Here is a 27714-nt window from a genome sequence, read left to right on the forward strand (position 1 = left end):
CGACACGATGCTAAAGTGCAAGAAGGCCAAAGAGGGGCGTTACTTGATATGTTAGGCTCTCTCCATCCTGTGGTTCTACACTTCGATATGTAAGTGTGTAAAACTTTATTAATGGTTTATGGCTCAGCTGTAAGTCGTCAACTTCTGGGGTTGCCAGGTAGCAAAAAATCTTGTTCTCTCGTCAATAATTAACAAGTCATTATTAAAGGCGTGTCTCATTTTCTTATATAAAGCTTGCCATAAGTCATTTATGATAAGGTTTATACATAAGTTTTGTTTTTAATAGGTCCACAGCAAAGCCTAGTAAATCCTTTGTAATTCGAAACCTTAATTATAAACCTGTAAACCCGAAAGTTGCTCTTATTAAACACTTCGATCTATTGATTAAGACGATAAATGTGTTACAGTTGAACTGCACTTAAGGAAGCCTTTCCCAATGTTTGTATGATATGTATTTTGGCCCTTTCCAGATGTCATTATGAACTTCAGGATTAACAATAATCAGCAGTAGACAGACATGAAAAATCACTGGTATGGTCCTAAGTTTAGCTTAGTCTCGGGTCTAAACAGCACTTTCACCAGTAAAGGTATAAGACAACAGCCCTGTTTGAAAAAGCAACATCACCCACATTTGAATTGTTATCAAAACTTAAGTTGGGACGCGCGTCGCCTGATGCAGGAGTTTATCTATAGTAATAATCATGGAGGGACGATGATGATACACAATCAGCCTTTATTCTAGATGCTCTGGTGGTTAGTGTGTTGATTTTTGTTACTAAACAGCTCGCACAGAAGACGCACATTAATAGGTGAAGTTTAGCATAGATTCTGTGTGACCGTCTCAGAAATACCCCCCGAATATTTTTATGCTAACACTATTGTCCTTTAAATACATGCCATGCTGAGGTTTTGATCTTGAGGATCAGTGAGAGGCCCCGGTCAGCATGCCAGGCTCGCCCTAAACGCTGCTGAGCCACCACTCATCGCCCTGCCTCGTACCGGGCTGTAACTCACATGTAAAGCGCCACGAATCACCCACACACTCTGTTATCCTGGCAGCTCGGGAGGCTCTGCCCACACCGCCGGACTCGTCCGACGATTAGCAACCGCAAACACAACACTGAGTTCAGATTAGAAAAGAGCACAGAGACGGCCGTTTGGACTGACTTAAGTTAGGAGCATCTTTCTTTTCTTTTGCTGTTAAAGTTTACCTCGTCCTCCTTTAACTCTCCTTCCTTAGGCGGTCACATGGCACAGATGGTAAGCCAATGGCACGGCCTCAATCAGACCAGGATTTGTGTGTTTCTGTCGGCATCCTCTACATGGTGGTTATGTGTGCTTTTGGTGTGTGTGTTAATGTGCTGACTGGTGTGTGTATGATGAGTGTGTGTTTGTTTGATATCATTGATTTCATTCGTTTCTTGTTGATCGTGCGTGTGCTTCAGCTTGCCGTGCACGTGGAGGTATTTATCCTTGCCCTCGGCGTATGTGTGTGTCGGGTCTTCGCCGACGTGTGTCAGATCTTCTTGCGTCTTTGTGTGTGTGCGCTGTTCCTCCGCTCGCGCGTCGGTGACCTCATCGATCCAGCTCCTGAAGCGGCTGACCCGAGTGTACAGCGACGGCGAGGTGGGGTCTCCGCAGCCGTAGCCCCCGGCGACGACCCCAGTGAGCACCCATCGACCCATCTCCCCCTGACACACCAGCCCGCCTCCGGAGTTGCCCTGGCAACCGTCGCCATGGAGGAGGCTGGTGTCTGGAGGGCTGCCGGCACACAGGGTGCCGTGGCTGGAGAAGCTGTCGCCATAGCGCTTTTTACATTGCCATGACGACATCAGAGGGACCCAGGATGCAAGGACTGAGTCTAGGAGAGAGGATGGGCGAGATGATTAAAGTAGCAACGCGTCACAAATGCTAAAACAATTAATTAATCAATTATTTACTGATTAATGAAACATGAAATATATACCTGAAATATATACCTATATACATGAAATGAATCATCAACATTTATGACTATTGATTAATCGTCATTCATCAAGCAACAAGACTAAGAGTCTACAGCCATGTTAGCAGCTCTGAACTTAGGCACAGTGGTGCTTTGAGCTAAACACAATCGGTGGTTTGACCCCTCAAATCAGGTGCAATCCCTCTTATTAGCAAAATGACCAAAATGCGTCCCCCTTGTTAACCTGCCAGCCCCCCCTCTCCATCCCAGAGCAGCAGCGAGCATGCAGGGGCAGAGGGGTTGTTTAATAGAATATGTTAGTCCAGTCTGCCTCGACCACAGCTCTGAAATATCAGTGGCTTAACTGTGAAGAAGACGCTGAAGACGCTGTCTGTGGTGCTGAAGTAGCGGATGGTTTGTAATTGTGCCTTTTTCTTTCACTCATGCCCTTCTGTCAGTTTTATGTTGGATCTATAATCTCTAAATTATAGACAATAATCACGTCTATATTATATTGTATCTTATAAGCTCGAGAGAGGATCATAGAGACACACTGACATGTAGTGTTCCTATAATATTCTATTTCTTCATTGAGTAGCATCACCTACTGGCTAAATGCTAACATCTGCTTAGAATGACAACACTAACACACTGATGTTTATCAGGTGTAATGTTTACTAAAAGGACGACGTGACTGCTTGTACCACATTTAATAGCCATCCATCTATTAGCTGCTGAATATTTCACTCAAAACCACAAAAGGCAACCATATTGGTGCTAAAGGAGAAATCAGGAGATCATCAGACTCATCAGGATTCATTCATGAAGGTACCAAATTTCATGGAAATCCATCCAATAGTTCAATAGTTGTTTGCACACAGATATGTGTGATTTAATAAATGCAAGCATGTTTCACTGCACTGACTGCTGCTGTATCTAAAACGTATTTTTAGATAGAGAAAAACACATACCTGGTCCAGTCCAACCAGCGGTAACCATGACAACACAGGAGGATGGAGAATTTCCCCCTGATGCTGAGTCTGCAGAGGGAAGGCATGCTGCGTTGGTGTTGGGGTCAAAGGTCAAACAGTGACCCTTCGTGCTGGGTAGCTTCAACAAAGCCAGATCGTGACCTCCACTCTGACCCTTGAACTTCCTGTGAACCACCACCTGCTCCGGGGTGAGAGTCTGCTCCGAGGCCCCGACACGCACCACGTACCTGGACGGGTCGCTGCCAAATCTGGAGGAGGGAGGAAGGTGGATTTAGACTCATGATGTTAGAGGTCCCACCGAGGAGGCCTCCAGCATCATGCTTACCTGCTGACACAGTATGCGGACGTCAGGGCCCAGCAGGGGCTGATCAGAGTGCCGCTGCAGAGGGGACCACCATCTTCTCCTTGAGACTGGAGCCACACTGACACCTGCCATGGCCACGTGGTCCTGACGGAGAACGGGACGAGATCTGGATCAAAACTTGACAAAGCTTTTTGTCATTTGCTCATTCGCATGAACTACTGTGTTGCTGCTCATGCTGATGATACGTTTCCTCGTTTATTCTGAAAGAAACTGCTTTCAGTTCTGCGCACAAGAGAACGAGGACACGGGCGTAGTGATACACACTCCTGCAGACACATTATTCCACTGATCGACAGCTGGTGGCGATAACACACCAAGAAACACAGTAACACTCCAAAAACTGGATGAAAATAATGAAAAATATTATGTATAAAGATTATTTTTAAGTAGCTTTGCAAATGTTTTAATGCATTAAAAGTGCCCATTAGCCACAAAGCACGTTAAAGTACTGTATGTTTAATCAGAGTTCAATATGGATAGAAGCACAGACTTTTATTCTGAAGGACAAAGGTTAGCACGTTTCCTGTTGCTGATATGTTGTCAGAATGTTTAAAATTGTGTATATTATATATTGGGTATCATGTTAAGGTTTCTAAAAAGGGAAACATTGGGGTTATTCCTCGAAGTATGGCAGGCATTTTATTTTACAAACTCTACTTATCGCACTTCTGCTGTCTCTACTTCCTCTTTGGACTTTCCCCTGGAAGGGACGCACTTAATTTGCTCTCTGCACTTTTCATTCCTTTTGGTTGTAAATGTGAAGTTAAGTTACTTAAAAACACATGTACTGTAGTTTTTTTAATGCAGAAACCAGTTAACTGGGGGAGAGGTATATCTACAGCATGCACACTTTTAAAAGTCACTGATAATAATTTTCATTCACAGGACAAGCAACGACTAAATTGACAACTAAATTAGGTCCTAAATCCTACCTGAGCATGTTTTCCTCCCCCTGCTTCCTCCTCTTGCCCTCTTCCTCCACCAGCTTCCTCAGCCCACAGCTTAGCTCTTGAGGCTTGGCCTGTACCGCCGCCTCCTGCGGCGCGACGTCGCACCTCACCCCTGCATCCTCCCTGCGTCTGCAGCCCTGGATGCTCTGACCCAGAGAGGGACACTCTCCCAGGAACTCCTCCTTCCCCGTGCACCTCACCTGGTCCAGGTGGATGGGCCCTTTTCCCTGTCCGAACCCTCCAGCTGCTACCGCTCCACCACTGAGGAGAAAGAAAGACGTGAATTTTGGGTTAATAAAAAAAAGAGAAAAGACTGAAACTCTGTCTCTTTCATGCACTCATATAATTATTAACCTGTGTCCAAGCTGTCTGCACACCACGGCTGCATTCAGGTCGTTCCAGCCTGAGTCACAGATGCTTCCCCAGTCGCCATGGAGATACACCTCGACTCGTCCCTCCTTTCTGCTGCTGCCACCCACAAGACGCACCAGAGGACCTGACAGACGGAAAACCACATAACTCTCATTCATATTCATGTGGGTGCATCTACATCCTCCAGTCCACACTCACTGAGAGCGGCTCACATGTCCACTGACAGCGTTAAATGTCATCTGCTGCCCAGTGCCTCCTTATCCAGCCTCTATTCTCATTCTAATGGACTGCGTGTCTACAGGAGGTTCAGGACCTCTGGAGTCCTGAGACAGTGAACATCGCTTTATTCTCTCCGCTGTCAACATGTGGCATTTACACTCCTTGGACACACACCTCTGTTTACACTGCGGTAAGGATGCAGCACCACAAAAGGAGACCGGACTGGTTTTATTCCTTCACAGATAGATAGGACAGACGGGCTGATGCCATTTCTGCAGGAGCTGACTTAAGGAGAGTAAATAGCTCAGAGCCTGGCATTAGCCCAGCGCTCTGCAGGGACAGCTTGCCCTTTCTGTACAAAATTAATTGCAGTTGCAGAGTCACAGAACGTCTGCAGTGCAGTGCAATGATACCCTGGTTTTTTCTTCTTCTTTTGCTGGTGTCTCTCTTCCTTCCTTTGTTCTTGCTGTAAGTGCCTTCCAATTAACAAAAAACCAACAAAATGTAGCAGAGCAGGCTGCTGTTGTCGAACATCGCTAATGAAAGCCGGGGCAAGTTCTGCTAACTGTGGCAAGGCATGTTTATTTATGTAGCACGAATCACAGAAGAGGCCGTTTCAAAGTATTTTCATTGTCTATTATTTTCTCGAATCATCTATCAGTTGTTTGGTCTATAAAATGTCCTGAAAAATAGTTTTAAATATGTTTTGCTTTGTCCACAACACAAGAAAGACATTCAGTTTACTGTCGCAGAGGAGTAAAGAAACCAGAAAATATTTTAAGAATATAATTTAAGAAGCTGGAATCAGAAAATTTAGACTTTTTTCTTGAAAAATGACTCAAACTGATTAATCGATTATCAAAATAATCGTAGATTAATTTATTGAACAGTTTAGAACTAATGGATTTATCGTTGCAGCAGCTGATTAAACTGAGACATAATGAAATAAAAGCAATAAATAACATTATTTAGTAAAGGCGATAGAAAATAATTGGCTTTTAAGCCTGTTTTTAAAGGTGTAGCACAACTGAAAGAAGCCACGGCAACCGTTGTTCTCCGATGAACAGAAAACAAACACTGTAAATTCATTAACAATCAACCGAAATGTTGAGGAGAATCTTTTTTTTCCATCGAACATTTAACTTTAAGAGAACAACTTGTTTGCCTTGTTGTTCTTTTAGCTTTAATTCACTGAATAATGGTGAAATAAAGAATGCAGGAAGTTTCAGGACGACAGTAAATGAAGAGACGAGTTAGCCAATGCTAGCATCCCTCTTTGAAACACTAAGCATGCAGGTGTTGTTGAACCTCGTCTCTCACCTGTGGAAGGTGCGATAACTGGCACTTCGTTGCTGTCTTGGCTGGATCGGGCCCTGCAGCGAACACCGACATCCTCGCTGTGGGAGCAGTCAGTCCGCCCCCAGATCCCGTGTCGGCAGTCCAGCAGGGAGGTCTCAGACCCCTCGCAGTGGATGTCGTCCAGGAGGATCAGACCGACGCCCTCGCCGAACGTCCCGTCTGATACGACCTCAGCGTGACCCCTGCAGGTGGAGAACAGGTTAAAGTCCTCACCCTGTTTGTAGCGTGGACACCATTTCAAAAGTTTTGTCTTTTTAGTTTCCCCATTTCCAGAACACGAAGGTTTATTTATGCAAATCCACAAAGGAACAAATGAAATTAGCTGTTTAGCAAATGTCGGGTCACGTAAAGAGAGAAATGTCACAATCACTTTATGACATAACATGAACGACTGTTTTTATTTTATTATGTTATATATTTTTCAAAAACAAAACATTAAAGATGAAAAACCTCTGCTGGCTCAGTCCAGTTCTTTCTTAACTACTAATAAAAATTGCCATCTGATGACGTCTGCACATCATTTTCCAGCATGTGGAAAAGGATTCACTCGCTTTCTCCCCACCTGTAGCCCAGCTGTCTGCAGACCACCTCTGCATGCTGCTGGGACCAGCGGTCGTCACACACCGTCCCCCAGTCACCGTTGTGGAAAACCTCGACCCGACCCTCCCAGGGACTGTCTCCTCCGACCAGACGCACCACGCCATCTGAAACAGATTCACACTGTGACCATTACAAAGTCCTGCGGGACCGTTAATGTGATTAAAGACTTGACTCCTTCGTGCAACCAGAAGACGAGACATCACATTTTATAGATGCTGCGTGTGCCATTAACATTAATATTAATGTATAATTCAGATTAATTATTAATCTTGGATTAGGTTGATGAATAGTATCTGATACTTCATGCCAGCAGATATGTTACTTCTCAGGTCCCATAAATCCTGTTTCTGCTCGTCACAAAGCGGACGTTGCTGCTTCATGCAGCAATGATTTATTGATGTTCAGGGGATATAAATAGCAGCTGGAGCCTGTCAGTGTGTACAGTAAGAGCAGTTCTGTGTATGTGTGTGTGTGTGTGTGTTGTACATGTACCTGTATAGGGGCTGCAGGAGACCCCAGCATCCTCCATGTGGTCACAGTTGTGCTGCTCCCAGTCGCCATGGGGACACTGATCCAGGAAGAGCTCGTTTCCTGTGCACTTCACAGCATCCAGCAGGATCGGGCCTGAACCCTGACCGAAGTGAGCCCATGACCAGGCCTTCGCCACACCCCTACACGACACACACACACAGTTTACCTACACATTGTGTGTATTTCTACCTTTTTTAACAGGAATATACTGTGGATACATTGGGGCTAATTTGTGACTTCTGGCACTGATTTTACAGATATGAGGGATTCTCCAGGGTGAAACATAATCGTAGCATTCCCGGGTCTGACAAAACAAGGAAATAGCAAAAAAAAAAAAAAAAAATGGCAGAGGAAAACATTCCCAACACACAAAATAAAGCAAATGTCTAAAATAAATAAAATCATGCAAATAATTAATGAACAGCATCTACGAGGATGTTACTGCATTCATGTGGTGATTATTTATTGATGTTGAAACGCAACAAAAAGCACTTCTGTGCGGGTCCGTGGTTATCTGCTCCAGTGCAGCTGAAGCACAGAAGATATAAAATAGCTCAGGAGAACCTGGACCTGAACCTGGTCTGCAATCATATTTGTTGAACAGTAAAATAAAAAAAAAAACATGCTCCAAGTTCTGAACCTGTGTTCCTGTGTGCTGATTATTCTGTCATCTCTTGTAAAGCATTGAAATATGTTTTGCCAACAGGGGCAGTTACAGTTAGCATATGAAACCACATTAGCTCCTGTGGAAGCTCACAGAACACAAAGACTAGGTTTGGATGTCAGTTTGGTTGTCAACACAAGAACATGAAAAGTGTGTAAATGTTTGACACACATACTGAAAAAAAAAAACTATCCTGGTGGGAAAAAAATCATTTTCACTTCATTTTGTCTTTAAGTGTCAAAACATACCAGCGGCTGAACCTGTGCATCGGTGTGAGAGCATCCATTATTTAGAAGCACAAACACAGATGGTGAGATGTCCCACAGTGTTAGAGGAGATGAAATGCAACGTGGAAGTTCTTCCTCTGCACAGCTACAACTTTATCACCGTCTGACACTCAAAGCTGACGGGGATGTTACACCTGCTCTGCAGGGGACACGAGGAGCAAACACCTGCACAGGTTCAAACATTATCTACCTTAACAGAGGGCTTTCCCGGGGATTTCCTGACACTGAACTCTTCCAGCTCGCTACTGGTTATTAACTCCAGAGCATCAGGAAAATAATTCAATTTTATTTCTTATTAGACTGAACCTCCGATACCGAAGGAGGCCAGTTTGACGACAGGAAAAACTGTGCAAGGTGATTTACAGCTGCTCTGATCAGGACTCTGACTGCTCCTGAACACTCGGTCAGCCTGATTTTCCTCTGTGACATAAAGCTCCACGGCTGTCGAGAAACGACTGTAAACACACCGTTGCACTGGGTGACGATGTTCCTTCATCACGATGGACGTGGACACTGTAGCTTATTTTGACTCAATCCCACAAACACCATCCTGCTGCCATAAATACTCAGCAGAGCACCAAATGCTATTAATCCACGTCTGAAAATAGTGCTCTTTACTCATGTTTGAGTAATATTTGCTAAAAACTACTCATCAAAATTACTGAAAACAATATATTTGAATATTAGAAAAATCCAGAATTTCAGCTCCACAGCTTCACGTGTGATTTATGTGAACTCTGTAATTAAAGGCTGTTAGTTGCGGATCAGTTTGGGTCTAAATGTCACCACACATATGCTAATCTGGTGTAAAGGTGAGAAAAATGCCTGATGGACACACCCGAAACCCAGCTGTCTGCACACCACCTCCGCATCTCTGTCGTCCCACTGGTCGTCGCAGACGGAGCCCCACCTTCCTGCGTGAAACACCTCCACACGACCTTCAAAGTCTTCCTCGCCTCCGACCAATCGCAGGGGAGGGCCACTGCCTGAGAGAGGATGTAGGAATCTCAGGTCAAACAGCAGTCTTAATGTTCCTTTATTAGAAAAGCTGCAATTAAGTAAAATATTAAAGCTGCAGGGGTCAATTTGAACACACACAATGCAAAACCTCCCACCTCTCTGTAGATAAATACACTGACACACACTTCTAATGAGTCATATGTGATAATTGAGATTACTTTTGTATGAGTCTCTATATTAGGAAAATCCTGCATAGTGTACATTTAAAGGAACCCTTCAATTAAATACTGTCAGCAATATGCAACTGTCAGACTTTGTTATTTTAACTAAAATTCTAATTAAATAATATTACAATAATGGTGGTATAAGTGGTATAATAATAATAATAGTGAAATATTACTCGCCAGTATCCTCTGATAGAAAAGTAAATCATTTTTAATAAAACAGAAATAACTCTGCGTGTCTCAGGTGTGTGGGGGAAATATTCAGGTCTGGTTTCCATGGCACTGTGGAAGTCACACTGACCTTCCGGCGGCGCGCACACCACTGCTGCCTCGTTTCCATGGCTACAGTCACCAGTGACGAACGTCCTGCTCCGACACTTACTCAGACTGTTCTCGTCGCCACGGCAACCCAGGCGCTCGTAGTGGAAGAGGCCGGAGCCGGAGCCGAACTGCGAGTGCTGCAGCGCGGTGCCGATGTCGCTGTTGAAATAGAGAAATCCCCCGTTAGAACAAGCAGTGAAGCGTCAGCACCGGCTGAGAACTTGGGCTTTGTTGTCCCGTACCCCAGACCCAGCTGCCTGCAGATCACGCTGGCATCTCTGTCTGACCAGTGAGAGTCACACACCGCCCCCCACTGGCCGTTCAGGTACACCTCGACACGCCCACTGCCCGAGGACGAGCTGCCAACCAGACGAGCTGCACCTGAAAACCCACAGAAAGAGATGACACGGTTTGATGTTCACAAAACACGACAAGCCTACGATAAATACTCGCCTCTGTGTGTTTGTCTGCAGCGTGACGCAGTAGAAACCTGTATCACTGCGGAATAAAGCTGCATTTTTGGGTCATTTATAGTTATAATATAACATTTATTCTGAATTATATTACAACATTACATATATTATATATAGTGATAACATATTAGGAAGCAGCATGAGCATTCATTTGAAGCTGCGTTTCAGGTGGTCTGATGAGTCTAACTTCAACATTCACCCTCCTTTTATCTCTGTTTTGGTCTCCTCCAACTCCTGATGGAAGTATCTGACTCTTTAAGTGCTTCACTATGTTCACTGATTGATTGATGTGCCTTATTACATTTTTTAATAAGAACAGCTGCATTTCTTCTATATTTTACTGTTCTTTAATAATGCATTTTGTTATTTATCCATGTTTTATTCTAAACAATACATTTGTTGTAACTTTGTTTAAAAGAAGTGCTTTGAAAACAAAGTTTTGGTCCTGGATCAGTCACATCCTGGTCCCCATGGTCGTACCCTGGTGGCAGTCGCAGTAGGCCCATCCGATGGCTCCAGAGTTCTGCCTGAAGAAACACCAGGGGTTGGACTCTCGGTCCGGGTTCCTGCAGTAGCTGTGGTCGCCCAGCCCTCGGCCCGGGTACTGCATGACGTAGTCCGGAAACTCGGTCCATTTCAGACAGGGGGCGCCAGAGTCCGTCTGAGACACGGTGCCGTTGTAGTATCCCAACTCTGTGAATCCCTCAGAGCAGGACAGAGGCACTGCACACAGAGAGGGAGGGAGGGAGGGAGAGGAGAGAGTGAGTAAATGCTGAGGAAGATGGAAGAAAGAGATGTTTTGGATGAAACGAGGAGGATTTGGGTCAGAGAGGACAATGTGAATAAAAGGGAGTGAAATGTGGAAAGTTTGGGGGAAGTGAGAGGAAAGAGGAGTGAAAATGCTCTTATTCAAGTGGCATTATCCCCATGTCTGTATTTTATCTGAACATAAAGGCTTACATGGATGATTCTCATATACTGTCCAGTGCCACAGCAGGATCCTGCCTAATGCATTTACCCCGGCTGATCCATGTTGGACTGCTGAAATTTCCATAACCTTAAACCTCCATTACTTAACATGGTGGTGGTTGGACACTTGCAGTAATCTTCTTGCAGAAGGAGGAATGTGTGAGTGAAGCTTAGACAGACTGAGAGAGAAACTGCTGACATCAAAGTGGAGCAAAATTAGGCCACAAAATATAGAGCAGGTTACGTGCTGTAGCCGATTAAAAACTCACATCACGCATTAATGAAAAGCAATTATTTTGCAGGACATAACAGGCAGAGCGCTGCACCACAAGGCAGCCGACAAACTAATGCACTCAGAGGTAGTTTTGACTAGATTAGATCATGGGAGGATGGCACATAAGACGCCTCTGTATCTCTGTTTATAGAACATTTCCATTATGTAAATTGGATCCTTTGAAATGTACTTGTGAATTTGTGGAAGTGTGCATGACAAACTGTTAAGTGGCCATGTTGGTTGTTCAGTGTCAGACAGAAAAATGTGACATTCATGTTTTCACATGTAAAATATGGTATTTCACATGTAAACTGTCCAAAAACCATGTTTTTGCATGAGAAATAACCAAAATAAGGGCCTACAGCCATGCCAGCACCTAGAGGCAACCCTCAGTGAGGCTGTACTTTGACCTAAACGCTAACAATGACAATGCTTACATGCTAGTACAAAGCAGGTCTAAAGTTTATCATGTTCCTTTTAATTTTGGGTGTTAGCATGCAAACATTTGTTAATTAGCAATAAAACACAAAACACAGATGAGGCTGATGCTTGTAGCTGTAGTTTTTGAGATATTTCAGTTTAGACAGACATTAGTGCTGATTTAAAATTAAAGTGTGATAAAAATGTATCACACTTTAAATGCTGCGTCACATCATTAACCATGTGTGCCTCCGTATGGTATCTTCACCTGGGAAATAGTAGCTCTAATGTGATAAATTCATATATGAATACATGAATTGAGAAATGCACCTTGAATTTGTCAGTTGTGGGAGAATTTATAATTTTTCTCCACATTTCAGAGGTGCAGTTGTTCTACTTGATTATACGTGTCTGACAGCTGGAGATGCTCTGTATGGAGCCTCAGAGTGTTCAATATTGAACAAACTGATAAGACATTTGTGAAATCAATAAATTAATTGTGAAATAATGAAACGAATAATTAAAATTGTGACTTTTTGGTAAAATGAAAAAGGTTTTATCACTAGAGTTGTGAATGTGTCTCATAATGTCACATTTGTTGATGTGATATTGAACACTTTAGGGTAACTCAGCACATTCAAAAACAAAACATGTCACCAGTTTATTTATTCTTTCTAATTATAATTAATTTGTTTATTCTTTATTCTTTTTATATTTGTTCTTCATTTCCTTGTTTCCTTCTAGTCTTCCTTTCCTTCGCTGACTCATCAGAAAGAATGAAAATCCCCCAAGATCAGAAATAAAACAATAGTGAATGTTAATTTATGCTGCTAATTTGAGCATTTTCCCCTGTGATGTCGCTACTTTCTCTCAGGATTTCTCTGCACAGACTCTGCACGGCTTTAAGGCTTTCTGAGGCCGAGCGACTACTAAACTATGATTAATGGCGGGGGTGCTTCAGTAACCAGCAACGGTCTTATCTCTTCGACACACACCGCTTGGCCGTCCTGGAACATTATCTACGCAGCGCAACCCTCATGCCCACCTTGCACACTAACACACACACACGTACTTGCAGATTTGCTGCATGGTGACCGAGACAGAAACACACACGCAAACACACACACACACACACACACACACACACACACACTGGGTGAAATCTGGAGGCAGAAGGCGGGCGGGGCTGTGAAACAGGGAAATCAATCAGGCAAAAATGTACTGAACTAAAGCAGACATCTATCCTCAAACAATAAATAATACAGAACACAGAGACACTGGACCCAGAAACACAGCAAACCTAAAAAAAGCCCCAGACTCCACACACAGAGAGCTGTCTGTCCCTTTAAGAACTGAACGACGTCAGGAGGAAAGTGAAAGTAAAGTCATTTACTGGGAAAGAACCTAACTCTCTGCTTTCATGATTAGTCTTCTGTAGATCAGCAACAGCACACGTAAGTAGTCAGTACTGACACATTATAATAGTTTATAGTTTCATTATAACAAATAAGTAGTGAATCTTTAGTCATTGTATCGGTGTTGTTGTAGTTTCTCGCTCTCTGCTATTTGAGCCTCTCTGTAGCAACATAGAAAAAAACTCTTTGTCTAGACACAAGATGTGTTTATTAAGCTTTCACATCACATGATCTTCATCAGCAAATAGTTTGCAAAGTTCTCATGCAAATGTGGATTCCATTCCCTCCTCCGAATCAACTCTTCTCGTCCACGCTGGCTTGAAACTTGATTCAAAGCTGATCCTTGGCTTTTGGAACAAAGTCCATTTGCCGTGTCTGCTTTTCGGATTGTCGCCTGCATGACATTGTGGGGATTTTTATCAACTGCTGTGTTTGAGATAAAGAATGAAAAGTGTTTGACGTCCTCTTTGTACTGTATATGCCAAATGTAGGTCTAAAATAAGTATTTTTGTATCAAAAAACCTTCACATGTCTTGATTTTTGATCTGATTTCCACATAAATTTATTCAAAGTAGCAACATGCCCACAAGTGCATTAAAGGAGGTGACTGCAGAGGAAACACATTTAACTAAACTAAACTAAAAAGCGTTTTCATAATCGATGAATCTACTAATTTTGTTCTCAATTGATTATTAATCACTCAGTCCAGACCAGCTGTCAAAAACCCAAAGATTAGGGATGCATGATAACTGTTTTTTAAAACTGATACCGAGAACCGATAACTTTCAGCTCCTAAAGGCCGATACCGATAACCGATAACACACACATATACCTAACATCATGACATCAATACCACGAACAAAACCAAAAACAGTTTTGACTCTTTAAATGAAGAGATATTTATTTTTCCAATGAAAACTAAAAGTGCATTCCTCAATGACAACAAAAATAATGCACAGTGCATATTGTACTGACAGAAGTTAGAAGACGGCGCTCTTAAATACTCAATTCTGATTGGTCAATCGTGTGTTCCAAACAGACTAAAGGGGCAATCCCTTAATGTACCAAGCTCAATAACAAATCGCCTGCTGGTTTGAGTGGCATAATATGGAGCATTTTCCGTACATTATTTTTAATTTGTTTGGAGAGGACCAAACACTCGGCTGGAGAATGATGTCCCCAGCAAAACAGACGAGAAAAGTAAAGAACAACGCTGGACCAACAGGAGGAGCGATATTAAGACACAAAAGACTTGAGGACGCAGAGATTGACCAGATTGAAGCCGACAGACACGAAAAAAACACCAAGAGAAACACGATCGGTCTGCTAAAAGACTGCTGAGTGGAGACAAAACTGGAGACAGATTTTTTTAATGTCTGACGCTGAAAGCAGAAATCAGCTGATGCAGGACTTTTATCCATCAGTCCGAAAAAACAGCGGTAAACCAAACTCTGTCTCCAGCTACGTCTCTCTCAGGTCTGGGATATCCCATCACTTCTCCACATTTGACATGATTTCGCTGAATATCTGTAAAGAAATAAGTTTTCCTGCCTGCCGGCCTGCGCACAGTGAGAGGCGGTTGCTACGCAACATACGTGTTTACTTTCAGAGCCGCTGCGCAGTGAGAGCGGTGACAGGCGAGCGTAGACTCATTTTAAATCAATAAAATATGTTTTAATCAGTATTTTGTGTCAAACTATTGAATGCTTTAGTAGTAAGCCGTGTTCTAAGTGGGATAATGTATAGTGAGCAGTTTCCTACGGAGAAGCGTCATCCTGAAGGAAGATACATGATCCCTTACTTAGACTTATCTATGTAAACAAACTGAAGAAGGGCAGTCCAAAGTAAGTCAAGCACCATCACGTCCATGATTAAATCTTCAATAACCTTAGCCCGTGGGTCATCTTTGGCAAATTTCTTGGACTTTTCGAAAGCCTCGCCGACGCGTAAGTCCCGATGGCTTCTTTGCGGCTGGCTTGCTAACGTTAGCGTCTTTAGCACGCCGGCTGTCCTCATACGCTTTCCAAACTCCGTCAGAGCGGTGGTTATGTTTCACGTGACTGATCAGGTATTAAAGCTGGTGCAATTTCTCACTCCTAGTGGAACTCCCTTGGATCATTTGTTACGAATAACCAGCGAACAATCTTCTTCGGAAACTTTGAAGAAGTCTGAACTCTGTTTTCATAAGCACGCTGTGCCGCATGCTGCATTCAAGGTGTAACGTACATTCCCCAGTTCCCTCGTTTGCCAGTCGTTCTTTTGGCCTATTTAAGTTCATGTTTCTATTTTTTGTGTGTAACATGTGAAAAAATACTGCGAATATTAATTCAAGTCAGCAACTAGCAAAATTATGACCAAGTTAGAGATTTGTTTTCTGGCATGAGGGGGTATTCTTGATTTTTCCCAGTGAGAAAGAGTTTTTCTGATTATGCCAACGTCACTTGAACGCAGCATTCACTGCAGGCCATTCGGGTCTCATAGTGGGAGCGAGGCATGCCGTGCTGACAAAAACACATATGTTATCGGGGTTGTTCGTCATGATATCGGTCTTATCGGAATGACATCATAATTTCCTGTTATTGGCCCGATAACGATCGGCCCAATAATTATCGTGCATCCCTACCAAAGATATTAATTAACTCAAAAGTGACTTTAAGATGTATAAAAGAGTGGCAGATCAATTTCTTGATTAATTGATTAATAGATTAATCAACTAATTGTTTCAGCTCTAAATGCACTGGAGAGAAAACCTTAATGTGAACAGAAAACTGCCTTTAAAGTGTCAGTTTAAACACCTTCAATTACATGAAAACTGAGGAAACTCCATCTGCTGATTTAGACCATGTGTGATGATCAAAAGCTCCACAGCAGCCTCTCAATAGACCTTGTGGCAAGATTATGTTTCGCAGCTGTTCCCAAGGTCAGGAGCGGGCTTTGAATCTCAGCTTTGTGCGGTGTTTGTGTGAACACTTTGCCTTCACTGAACTTAGTGGTTTGCTTGTTTTCAGAAATGGCCTCTAGCATGAGTCTTTTGTCTGAGGAGCAGCTTCTTTGTCCCATCTGCCTGGATGTGTTCGCTCGGCCAGTTTCCACCCCATGTGGACACAACTTCTGCATGGCCTGTTTGACGGCTTACTGGAAGGACAAACCAGTGTGCCGGTGTCCCATCTGCAAGGAAACGTTTGAAACCAGGCCGGATCTCAAGGTCAACACTTTCATTTCAGAGCTTGTGTTGCAGTTCGTGTCACTTAAAGTGACAGACGCTCACATCTGGAGCTCAGACCAACAGCAGGCTGGCTGTGGCGGTGCGGCGCTGTGCGATATTTGTACTGACACCAAGCAAAAGGCTGTCAAATCCTGTCTGGAGTGTCTGTCGTCTTACTGCGATGTTCACCTGGAGCCTCATCATAGAGCTGCCGGACTAAAGAGACACACACTGGTTGACCCCTTGACGAGCCTGGAGGACCGGATCTGCAAGGAGCACACCAGACTCTTGATACTGTTCTGCAGAATCGACAAGGTTTTGCTGTGTGACGTCTGCGCCAGCTCTCGCCACGTGGACCACGACGTTGTCCCTGTGCAGCGTGCACACAGAGAGATGAGGGCTCTGCTGGGCGAAGCCGAGGACAGAGCGCAGCAGATGATCCAGGAGAGGCAGCAGAAGGTCCGAGTTATGAAGGAGTCGGTGAAGCAAAGTGAGAAAGAAACCAAAGATGTTATAGCGAACAGCGTGCAGGACCTGACGGCGCTGGTCTCTGAGATTCAGAGGAGCCAGACGGAGCTTGTGAAGGTGATGGAGGAGAAGCAGAAAGCAGCAGAAGAAGAAACAGATGGGTTTATTAGCAGCGTGGAGCAGGAGATCGCCAAGCTGCAGACAACAAGGGTGAAGCTAGAGGAGCTAAAACAGATAGAAGACCAGTTTAATTTTCTCCAGAGCTTCCCAAACTCATCCCTCCTGCCACACACCATGGACTTGTCCACATTCAGTTTCAACAGTCACGTTCATCACATAGAGAAATCTTTGAGAAAATCAGTGTCTCAGCTGAGAATGCTGCTCAGCAAAATGAACGCGGAAATAAAACAATTATCCGACGGCACGGACGCGTCGAGCAGCGCGATGCTGAGGTACGTGCAGCAGTACGAACAGGACGTTGTGCTTGATCCTGCCACGGCTCACCCTCTGCTCGTTATATCCGGTGACAGGAAACAGGTGAGGTACGCAATGGGTTCCGGTTGGAGCGAGTACCAGATCCTGGACCCGAAGATGTTTACCGAACATCTCGCAGTCCTGGGACACAGGAGCTTCTCGTCGTCTAAGTTTTACTTTGAGGTGTTTGTGGGTGAGAAGACCGAATGGTGTCTGGGCGTGGCGGCGGCGTCGATCCCCAGGAGAGGGCCGCTTTTTCGGAATCCTCACAGCGGACTCTGGGTCCTCTGGTTCCTAGTAAATAAGTTTGAATCCTTCGGCGTTCCAAATGTGCCGGTACACTTAGGAAAGGTGGAGAAGGTCGGTGTGTTTGTGGATTATGACAGAGGGCAAGTTTCTTTCTATGACGTACAGACCGCAACGCTTATACACTCGTTTACTGAGTGTTTCTTTACTGAAGAACTGTACCCGTACTTTAATCCCTGTGATAACGAATATGGTTCAAACTTGGACCCGATGATAATTGTTCCTGTCAGTAGGTCCAGTGGTACAGAATGAACGGAGACTTCAGAGACTGTGTTTGAATGAAAAAAAAAAAAGGTTCAATGTAGATTTTTGGTAAATGATCACAAAATCTCTAAAACATCTGAGGGGATGATTCATCTTCCTCTGCTGATGCTGTAATTTTATGATTACTTATTTATTTTTAAAGCATTGTCGGTTTCCAGGGCATGAAAAGTCTTTAAAATATTATACATTATGAACCAACATGCACCTGCTGTCTTCACTAATGAGTAGTCTAATTCCACACACCTGTGTAAAGGTGAACCCAGCTCATACAAATATATGTTTGGAAACTGTGGTTTGGAGACGATGGTGCAGATCCAGTGTCCACCGTTACACCTGAGGGCTCAGAGCACTGTGACATTAGCACAAGGACTCTCTGGTTCACTTTTTCAGCCCTTCATGTGAACTTTCTATGACTTTGCTCAAGGGAGTAACCCACAATGCAAAGCGTTTTAAGGTTAAAATGGTGATAACAGTGTAATTGTCCAGTGTCAAAAAAGAAAAAAGCACTTGTTTTGGTCCCAAATCATCACGTTTGAGTAATCTGCAATTTTGCTTGAAAACAGCCTCAAACAATTAACCAATTATCAAAATAATAGTAATGATAGCACTTTTCTGTTAATTAATCAACCAACACTCCTACTCATTAAACTACAAGTGAAATATCCACTGCACACTTCTTTTGTCCAGGTAATGTAATTTCACAAAGAGTTTTTCCATTGTTAAGACAGGTCCTACATTCGCTGAGTTAGGCCTCCAGTGCTTGGATGAGACATTTTGACATGTCTCAGCAGGAAAAGCACAGGTGTAAATAATAAAATGAAGTAGAAGAGTAGTAGATCCGTAGTCCATATATCTGATTTGTATAAATTAACATATCTGATTTGAATAAATTAACATACTGATTAATAGCCAATGGATTGTGGGTGGGTGAAATCATTTCATGAATGCGGAAAGTGTGTATTATATTCTATAAAACATACAAGTGCATCTTCCATCAAGAAAGAAGCTGTGTGCAGCAGCGTAACTCTATAGATTCTCTGATTTCATTGATCTATTGACACGCAGACCGGATCAGTCAGGATCTAATGACGATTAATGTTCTGTGTTCTTCTGCACGTCCAAAAGGTCACACAGGTTCACACAGTGAAACTGTTCGGAGTAAAGCGGCCGTCCTGATAAATCCTGAGCTCCACCAGAGCGCTCTGTTTCCTCTGAAGAGCTTCTTCTGTCCTGTCAAGTTTAGAGCTGTAGTTATTAGTTTTGTCCCACAATATTTGCTGCAGTGACATTACTGCTTTGGAGGAAACATTGAAAATGACTGAGCAGCCTCTCAAATCATTAAACTAAAGAATAAATAAAGAAATCACCTGAAAAACTTGCGCTGCTCAACATCGTTTAAAAGGCAGTACCGCCCACAGGGACCAGCTGAGGTGCAGGTGTTTGTCTCTAAACTGGAGAAAACTAGAAGACCTACTGGCTGCTTACGAGCAGTCAATAAAATAGGAATTTCAAAAATTCTTAATCACCGCAACCACGAGAGGTCCTTGAACATGCAGCCATAAACGTCACGATTAGGCTGAGACCTCACAAAGCACGTTTTTGACCGTAGCTCAGATTTAATACACTAATTCCTACAAGATTTCACATAAATGCCTGACAGGTGGTGGCATTTTCTATCCAAAAGGTCAAAGGTCAGCTTCACTGTGCCACCATAACTCAGGAGCAGAAGGCAGACAGTGAACTGGTCGCTCTAAACTTGGGCGTCCATCTTGAAACTGTGCTGATTGTAGAGATCCTATGTGCTGGTTGAACGTGTGTGAAGCGTCCGCATTTTACAGTTTGTAGCTTCGTTGCAGCAGCATCCATATCTGAAGCTTTGTAGTTCAACATGAGCTGATTGGTCTGTTGATGTTGAGCTTCAGGTGATTGTTGTTGCACCACGTGATGAAGCCCTCCGTCAGTCCTCTAAGTGAAGACAGCAGGTTTCTCTCTGGAATCATACATGTCCATATAGTGACAACTTCCATTTCAGTAGCCTTTATTAAATTCCTTCATATTTAAACAACTTTCTGTCTGCCTGTTTGATGATGATACGTTCTTTTTACACTAATATTTCAAAGGAGGCGATGCGGCCCTAAAATAATTGCATTTAAGTTTATTTCTGATGATATTTTTGATAAGATGAAAAATGTAGTTTGTCTGCTTGGTTTTGAGCACACAGCAGCTGATGAGCTCGACTCGTGGCGTTTTTGGTTCTCCTCATACTCGTATCAGATGCTTCCGCTTGAGGTGGTGAAACACGTTTGTTGTATTGCAGCTTTTTGTTGTTACTGTTTTCTTGCACTTGTTACATATTTCTGTGGTTTGTTGTTCACATTCACACCACTGTGGTCATAGTAACGTATAACACATATAAACATTTAATTAATGTTGATTTGCTTTGATAACACAACGCATGCATGCCGTGTCAGTGCAGTTAAATCTGTGTTGATGATGATTAACTAAATGAATAAATAAAAATATGTTTTACAGCTGCGTGTGGTCTGTAACGGTAATAAAAGTTTTATAGCCAGCTTGATGAAATTTTAATAAAGTAAAAAAGCATTACGTAACTGAACCAGGAAATGTTTTCGCTGTGTGTCGCTGTCATTTCCTTCCTCTGTGAGAGCATCTTAAAATAAACAGTTCTCGTTTCTTTTTTCTTATCTTTAAATTCCCCCTTTTTCACTACTTCTAAATCTCATTTCCTCTTTCCTCTCCCGTCCTGTTTGTCTCATTCAAGTCCTTTCATTCATCTCAACACCCGCAGCGTTCAGACACACACGCACGCACGCAACACTCGCCTCTAACACCCTCCTCATTGCCACGACAACGGTACTCAGCCCATCGCCATGGGAACACTCAGTCTCCCTGCTCCCATAATCCATTTCCCAGCCACAATTAGTATTTGACACGGTTCACATTTGGAGGCTTGCTGTATGGGGGGTGGGTGTGAGACATCATCGGCACAATAAATATGGAATGTGGGAAAACTGCCCCTCCGTTTTTCACTATTTAACCTGATCTTCGAGCAATTTGCCGCAACAAAAGACACTGGAGGAAAATGTTGCAACAGACAAGCGTCTTGTGCAACATTTGCTGAATTCTCGTTATGAAAATCATCTCGTTATCCAGGTCATATTTAGAGAGCCTCGAGGTGGTTTACACAGAGCTGTCTTTGCAGATAGATGAGAGGTGTGTTTTTAATTGCATGCACTTTTCACTTGTCTGTAAACGCCGAGATATTTCAGCTGTGGAAATGAGAAGGAGGAGTTCCTCGCCCCACCCCCCATCATGGCTTCCACTCCTCTCAGGGATGTAGAGAAAGAAGAGAAAAAGGGGGGAAATGAAAGCAGAAGGGAGCAGGCCGAAGGGAAGAGGAGAGGTAAGCCTGAGTGTGGGAGCAGGGGATAAAAGAAAGACGAGGCGTCAACAGAGGGGCTTCATGAGCGTCTGAGTCAGAATGTGGGTTAAACTGGAGGGAGAAACACAGATGGAGCAGAGGGGACAGGATGGAGGAGGAGGAGGAGGAGGCAGGGTGGAGAGACGCTTGATTTATAGCTGTGCACAGACAGGAGTATCACCTCCCACTTACCTGAGTTCTGCACCTCGTTTAAGTAACTGTCCTCAGCCACCACCTGCAGACAGGAAGAGAGGAGAGGTTCAGCTGATAATGTGGCCGTCATTCAAGGCAAAAAGCAGAATAACTGATACGGGAGCAGAATAAGAGAATAATACACAGTGCCGAGGTTACGTCTTCTGTTCCTTTTGTCTGTTAGTTTGCAGAATATCTCAGACATTTACAGATTTTACTAAAAATTGATGGAAAATGAGACTTTGGGCCCAGCAAGAATCGATGAAAACATCACCATGAAGCATTTAAATAGGCTTTTTGATGATTCATACATAAATGTGGATGATGATTTGTGCATAAACGATGACGACTGCAAATGCTCCAATCCACATCGCAACAAACGCCACCGGCAAATGATACGTATTCCTCATACAAACAGTACCCCAGCATGAACTCATTAATCACCAACATTTAGTCACAAATTGTCGTACATATTCGTAAATCTGGTTTTTATTTGCGGATCATTGCTGCTACGATTGAGACTTTATTTCTCTTCATATTAATTAAGCACTCGAATTTCTGGAAATAGCCAGATTTGCTTTCTCCAGGAAGTAACCTCTCCCAGCCCAAAAGCGGCCCGAAGACACAGCTTGTTGTTTTTACACTTAGATTTTCATACAGATTAAACAAACGAGATATAACACGTCAAATTTTGAACTTTAGAGGTGCAAGTAGGCGGATTTTGTTACCTTCTAGCTGTTTCCCGCATTTCCAGTCTTTATGCTAAGCTACCTGAGTCATCTCCTGCTGATAGCTTCATATTTAGCTATTTCTTTAACGATTTGGCTCATAACTCCTGAAGCATGAGGCGTACGCACAGATTTTTTCTACATTCCTTGGTTCAAGATGGATCAGTTATATAGTACAATATTGCTACCGTAATCAAATTAAAAGCATAAAGTTTTCCGTGCTGTTTTTTGTACGTATATTCCACATAATTGATCACAACTCCTGACAAAATCGTTTCTTTGTCCTTCCAAAATAGCCCATATGAGCGTTGGCTGATCTTTCACCGTTGAGGGTTCGACGGTTTAGGCAGACAAAGGGTTCAAGAGAGACTGTGCTCATGTTTACAAGAAGCCAGCGTTGCTACAGTCGATGGTACAGTGAATGTAAACAGTGGTCAGGATCACCAGTTTCATGAACTCATGACCAGTGCCAGTCAGTCTCCCTAAAGGCGCTGTGTCAGATAAATCTCAGAGTGATCCCACTAATCTGACGGCCACTGAGAGGATGAATCTGACTCTGGACAAACCATGCAGCAAAAATTTCAGGACATTTTCTGTTCCTTGATTGTGCTTCAACCTTGACAAAGGTGCTCACTGTCTGAGAGGCTGATACTTACTGCTGACGATCAAAGCCAGAAACCAGAGAACAAAGAAAAGCCTGTGAGGTCGAGAGGCAAAAAATAAGAAGGAATTCTCTCACAATTTCCACCTATTTGAGTTTATTCATTAACTGCCGGGATCACTATCAAAGGAAAGAAATAAGCCACCCAGGTATGACAGTGTAGTGTACGGTGTAAACACACACACACACAAATGGTACTAGACAGCATCAGATGATATCTGACAGAGAAGTGTCGGTTTCATTTTCAGAAATCAGGTCACACCTTTACACAGCGGGGCACCTTGCTGAGAGGAGACACACACACACACACACACACACACACACACACACACACACACACACACACACACACACACACACACACACACACACACAGGAATAACTGCAGTGAGGGCAGTGAAATACAACACATTTCACCTTCACACAGGTGAGTTCTGATCTCCATTTGTCTCTCTCCAATGACCCACAACACACACACACACACATATATGAAGCACACACAAACACACGTTTGAAACACACATGCCAACACCTCCCTCAAGGCTCTGCTCAGCCTAATGATATTAGAGCAGGAACAGGTGACCTGTGGTAGCGAACATGGGTGCTGATATCTCCACTCGCATCAATCACACGGCTCGATTACGGCCCTAATCAGTTATGATGCTCTCACAGCTGCGTCCAGTGCATGGCCATGCAAACACACACACACACACACACACACTCTTGTGCTTCCATCACTTCTGGGGACATTACATAGACTTGCATTCATTTCTTGGAGACTCACAGTTATCATTAACATCACAACTACTTGCGTCTTCCCTCTAATATTTAATGGGGACTTGTGTTTTGTCCCCATAAGGAAGACGAGCCCCTACAATGTGACTGTGTAATCAGATTTACGTTGCAACAGCATGAGTAATACACATCCATGCATGCACACACACACACACATAGACACACTGTATAGAGCAGGAAACATGCAGATGAACAGAAGAAAAAAGAAATCTGCTCTGAGTGAAAAGAAATGACTGCATCTGTTTCTCCACAGTCAGTATTTTGTGCTTGTGGACAGTGATTGACAGCATATAGGACCATCCAACCCAATTGCCAGAATACATTTTGGCATTGTATGTCTCTGCAAACCTTGGATATGTTGAAATTTATCAGTTTTATGTTGTGGCAACGCTGTAGTTAAGATCTGGTAAGGTTTAGGCATGAAACCTACTCTAAAAGGGTTGGAAAAAAACAATGTTTTTGGCTTAAAATACCCGGTTTAGTTGCCACAAACACAACTGGAAAATATCCAGATTGTTAAAAATACCTGGTTTCAGCCACGGCGGCTCGAACAGTACTCTGTGGCTTGGCAGTCGTCAGACATGTATGATACACATAAAGGATATAAACCTAATGTATCCAAAGTTCCCCAAAATGACGTGCTTCCATTCAAGCTCTATAGCAGCTGCAGCAATTATGACGGGAGCAGAAGAAGAAGTCAGGTGATGATGAGCTCCAGGTCGAGGTGGATGAACGGGTTAACAAACCATAAGACTTGAACACAGGAGACCGACGATCATTTCATGACCAAAATCCTGTCCACAACCTTAACAACGTGTTCATCGTCCTAACCATGATGACGAAGCTCCCCAAACCTTAATGAAGCAGTCATTTTAGCCCAAAACGGGATTTTTCCTTAAATCTAACCAAGTCATTTTGGTGCCTAAACCAAACCTTAACCTCACATCATGAAACACATTTATTTTTCAGCACCGATTTGAACCTGTCATCCAGCCTACAGGTGTATCAGACCAGAAAATGCTTCTACAGGTATGCATCGTTCCAGAGGGCTAAAACAACATAGTTTGTGACCTAATTTGGAGGGTTTATACTTATTTATTTTGATGTTTTGCTTGCAGTGCCATGCAGGGCCTCAGTGGGCAGACAGAGCCATGATGGGACATTTGGACTCAGAGAAAAATGCTGGATGTGATCCAGAGTAAAGCCGAGCTTGCAGGTTACAGAGACAACTTCAGCGGTTTAGTTCCTTTCTGTCTACCTGCGAACATCTTTGTTCTGATGTGCTCCTACAATCAGGATCCTCCTGACGAAAAGATTAGTGTAATGAAGTTGAAATGAAAAAGAAAAAAAAAGCTGAAACTCATCTGCAGTGTGCTATTTGTGCTACATGCACGGCTGCTTCCACTGTTAGTGGGTCTAATTAAATCCTGCACATCACTGTACTCCGCTAATGACTTCTACACAAGCTACACAGCTCATGTGCTGCACGTTTGCACAACACACACACTGTAGTGCAACATAACAGAAAAGAAGAAAAAACGCAAATGAATGAATCTAATGATTAATGGATTGATTTAGCATTAACTGATTGCTTTGCAGCATGATGAGCCTGCACAAGAAATACCAACTTCTGACCAATTTTATCTTAAAAAATGACTGACTTCCAGCTGAGACTCAGGATCCTCTGACCCTCAGCTGACAACAACACCTGCTTCACTACTTTTCGGTTTCAACATGTCTGTGTTGACGGACTCGCTGTGACAAGCTCCAACAGCCCGAGCAGGGTTCATTCCCACAACACCGCGGGGTCACCGCCACCGCCGACGGGCTCCTCTCATGATATCCCGCCGAGGGGGCTGGAGGAGGAGGGTGGAGGGGTTGTGATTGAGAGCCTGCGTGCATGTGTGTATGTGCGTGAGCGTGCGCGCGCACACGCACAATGTGTCCGCTTAATTGGACAATGCGCTTCGATGGCACCATTAATTGGCTAAAAGGGAGATTAGAGGGTGTTTGATGCTCGTCTAACGCCCCGACCTGCACCTGCTTTGTTGGGAATGCATCCGGAATAAATCAATGGGTTCATTGTGAAGCATGGAAACATTACATGAGTCACTCCTTAAAGCTCGGTAGCATTTCCCTCATTATCCAATATACCAAATATATCTCATTATCAATTTAATTATCGACCCAATTAAGTCATTTTTGTAATGCAGCTCAGGTCATCAAAGCGTGACTGTCACGGCACATGGCTCAAGAAAAAAAAAATAAATCAGGCCACATTGCAATATCGACCCCATCATCATCATCCTCATCCTCATCATCAGACAGGAGTACGTACCTCCGCGAGCAACGGCAGCCAGAAGCAGGCGGTTCCGATCAAGCACAACATTTCGCGGCTGGTTAGAGCCATCCTTCCCGCCCGGTGTGTCCGTGTCATAGCCAGAAAAGCCGCCGCTGCACTCCCATCTCTGTGTCCGACCTGGCCGCGAGGTGAACCGCTATCCTCCGCCCGCTCGTCCCGCTGCTGGAAGGAACGTGGAGTGTGATGATGTACGTGGGAGGTTTTACGCACAGAAGACTGGGTGCGGCACTATAAGACGCTTCACGGGATGGAAAACACACCAACACACACACACTCACACACACACACCGATCCAATTCTGTGTGAAATAGTGTTGAGCTCTGCAAAAACCTGATGCCACAAGCATCTCTCTCTCTCTCCTCTCTTTCTCCTCTCTCTCCTCTCTCTCTCTCTCTCTCTCTGACACACACACACACGCACGATCTGTGATTCATCATTGATGAATTGTTGAGTTTGACTGAGTTTTCTGCGCGTTTATCACTTGTATGCATCAACATCTGAGCTATGCGGATAATTTTGCAAATGACCTCTTCAGCTGGTGAACGAATGTCACCTACTCACACAGTCAAACACACACACTGTATGGATGTATGGAAATGAATACCGTGCCTGCACTGTTCGTGCCTGATTTGCTAGATTCAATAACCAATAGAAAAGAAAATGTTCCACTGAAAAATCTGTATTGAATAATCCAGTCTGTATTGTGAGTTGGGGACAAATCGTTTGATGCTCCCTTAGTTACCCACATGGTTCCTCTAAAGGTCATGATAAACAGTTTCTCCAACTAAATAAGAGGCTGCATCTTTTTCAAATAGAATAAATAGATGCTCTCTTAGACAAAAACACCTGAATTAACAGAACACAGCAGTTCAAGAGACCTCAAGAAATCAGAGCACTGATGACATTTAGCCAAAAACATGCATCATTGTAATAGAAAAATATTAAAAAGAGCTCAACTAACAGTAGAGTACAAATGAATAGGTCCAAATTCTGGACCCTGTACACAAGCATTCTGTATGGACGCTTCCTCGAATCCACAGCTGTTCCTCTTTGTATACAGGGCCCTCCTCAGATGAAGACCCTGTAAACTCAGTCCCCCTTCACCCCCCAGTCCAACACCCATGAGAGCACAGTGGTGCAATAATTCTGGACCGAAAGATAATACCACAGCGATGTAAAAGATTATGCAAACGAAAAATGGACAGCAACATGCAAATCAAGCCTGGGTGTGGTCAGGTGTGGTCTTTCTAATTGTGACCACAACCAGCTGATGTTGGAGTGCTGTACTATAATGCAACACTGGCAGAGCAAGTAGAATATTTAGACCGGGTGCAGCTACCCTTTAAATGATGTGATTGGCTCATATTGACTGGTGACATATTGAACACCTGATGCTTAAAGGACACGAGGGGCGTAAATAATTTGTGGTGACATTCACAGCTACTAGACACAACACCTATGGGGGAATGTGCACAGAC

The 27714-nt window shown here is 43.5% G+C and overlaps 2 protein-coding genes across 2 annotated transcripts; one reads left to right on the forward strand and one right to left on the reverse strand.

The window, feature by feature from the left end:
• Nucleotides 1-1283: 1283 nt before the first annotated feature.
• LOC121625107 (neurotrypsin-like) lies at nucleotides 1284-26311 on the reverse strand. The gene is made up of 14 exons (XM_041963161.1): nucleotides 26213-26311; nucleotides 21691-21733; nucleotides 10742-10984; nucleotides 10031-10169; nucleotides 9769-9947; nucleotides 9122-9269; nucleotides 7294-7472; nucleotides 6764-6905; nucleotides 6163-6383; nucleotides 4606-4747; nucleotides 4234-4512; nucleotides 3263-3385; nucleotides 2917-3185; nucleotides 1284-1861 (listed from the first exon to the last, which is right to left on the reverse strand). Exons 1-14 carry the CDS (start codon nucleotides 26309-26311, stop codon nucleotides 1284-1286), a joined length of 2784 nt encoding a protein of 927 aa, XP_041819095.1.
• Nucleotides 13317-18104, forward strand: LOC121625108 (E3 ubiquitin-protein ligase TRIM21-like). The gene is made up of 2 exons (XM_041963162.1): nucleotides 13317-13378; nucleotides 16348-18104. Exon 2 carries the CDS (start codon nucleotides 16350-16352, stop codon nucleotides 18042-18044), a length of 1695 nt encoding a protein of 564 aa, XP_041819096.1. The 5' UTR covers nucleotides 13317-13378; nucleotides 16348-16349; the 3' UTR covers nucleotides 18045-18104.
• Nucleotides 26312-27714: the final 1403 nt, after the last annotated feature.

The sequence above is a fragment of the Chelmon rostratus genome, chromosome 21 (genome assembly GCF_017976325.1).
Source record: "Chelmon rostratus isolate fCheRos1 chromosome 21, fCheRos1.pri, whole genome shotgun sequence".
NCBI lineage: Eukaryota > Metazoa > Chordata > Actinopteri > Chaetodontiformes > Chaetodontidae > Chelmon > Chelmon rostratus.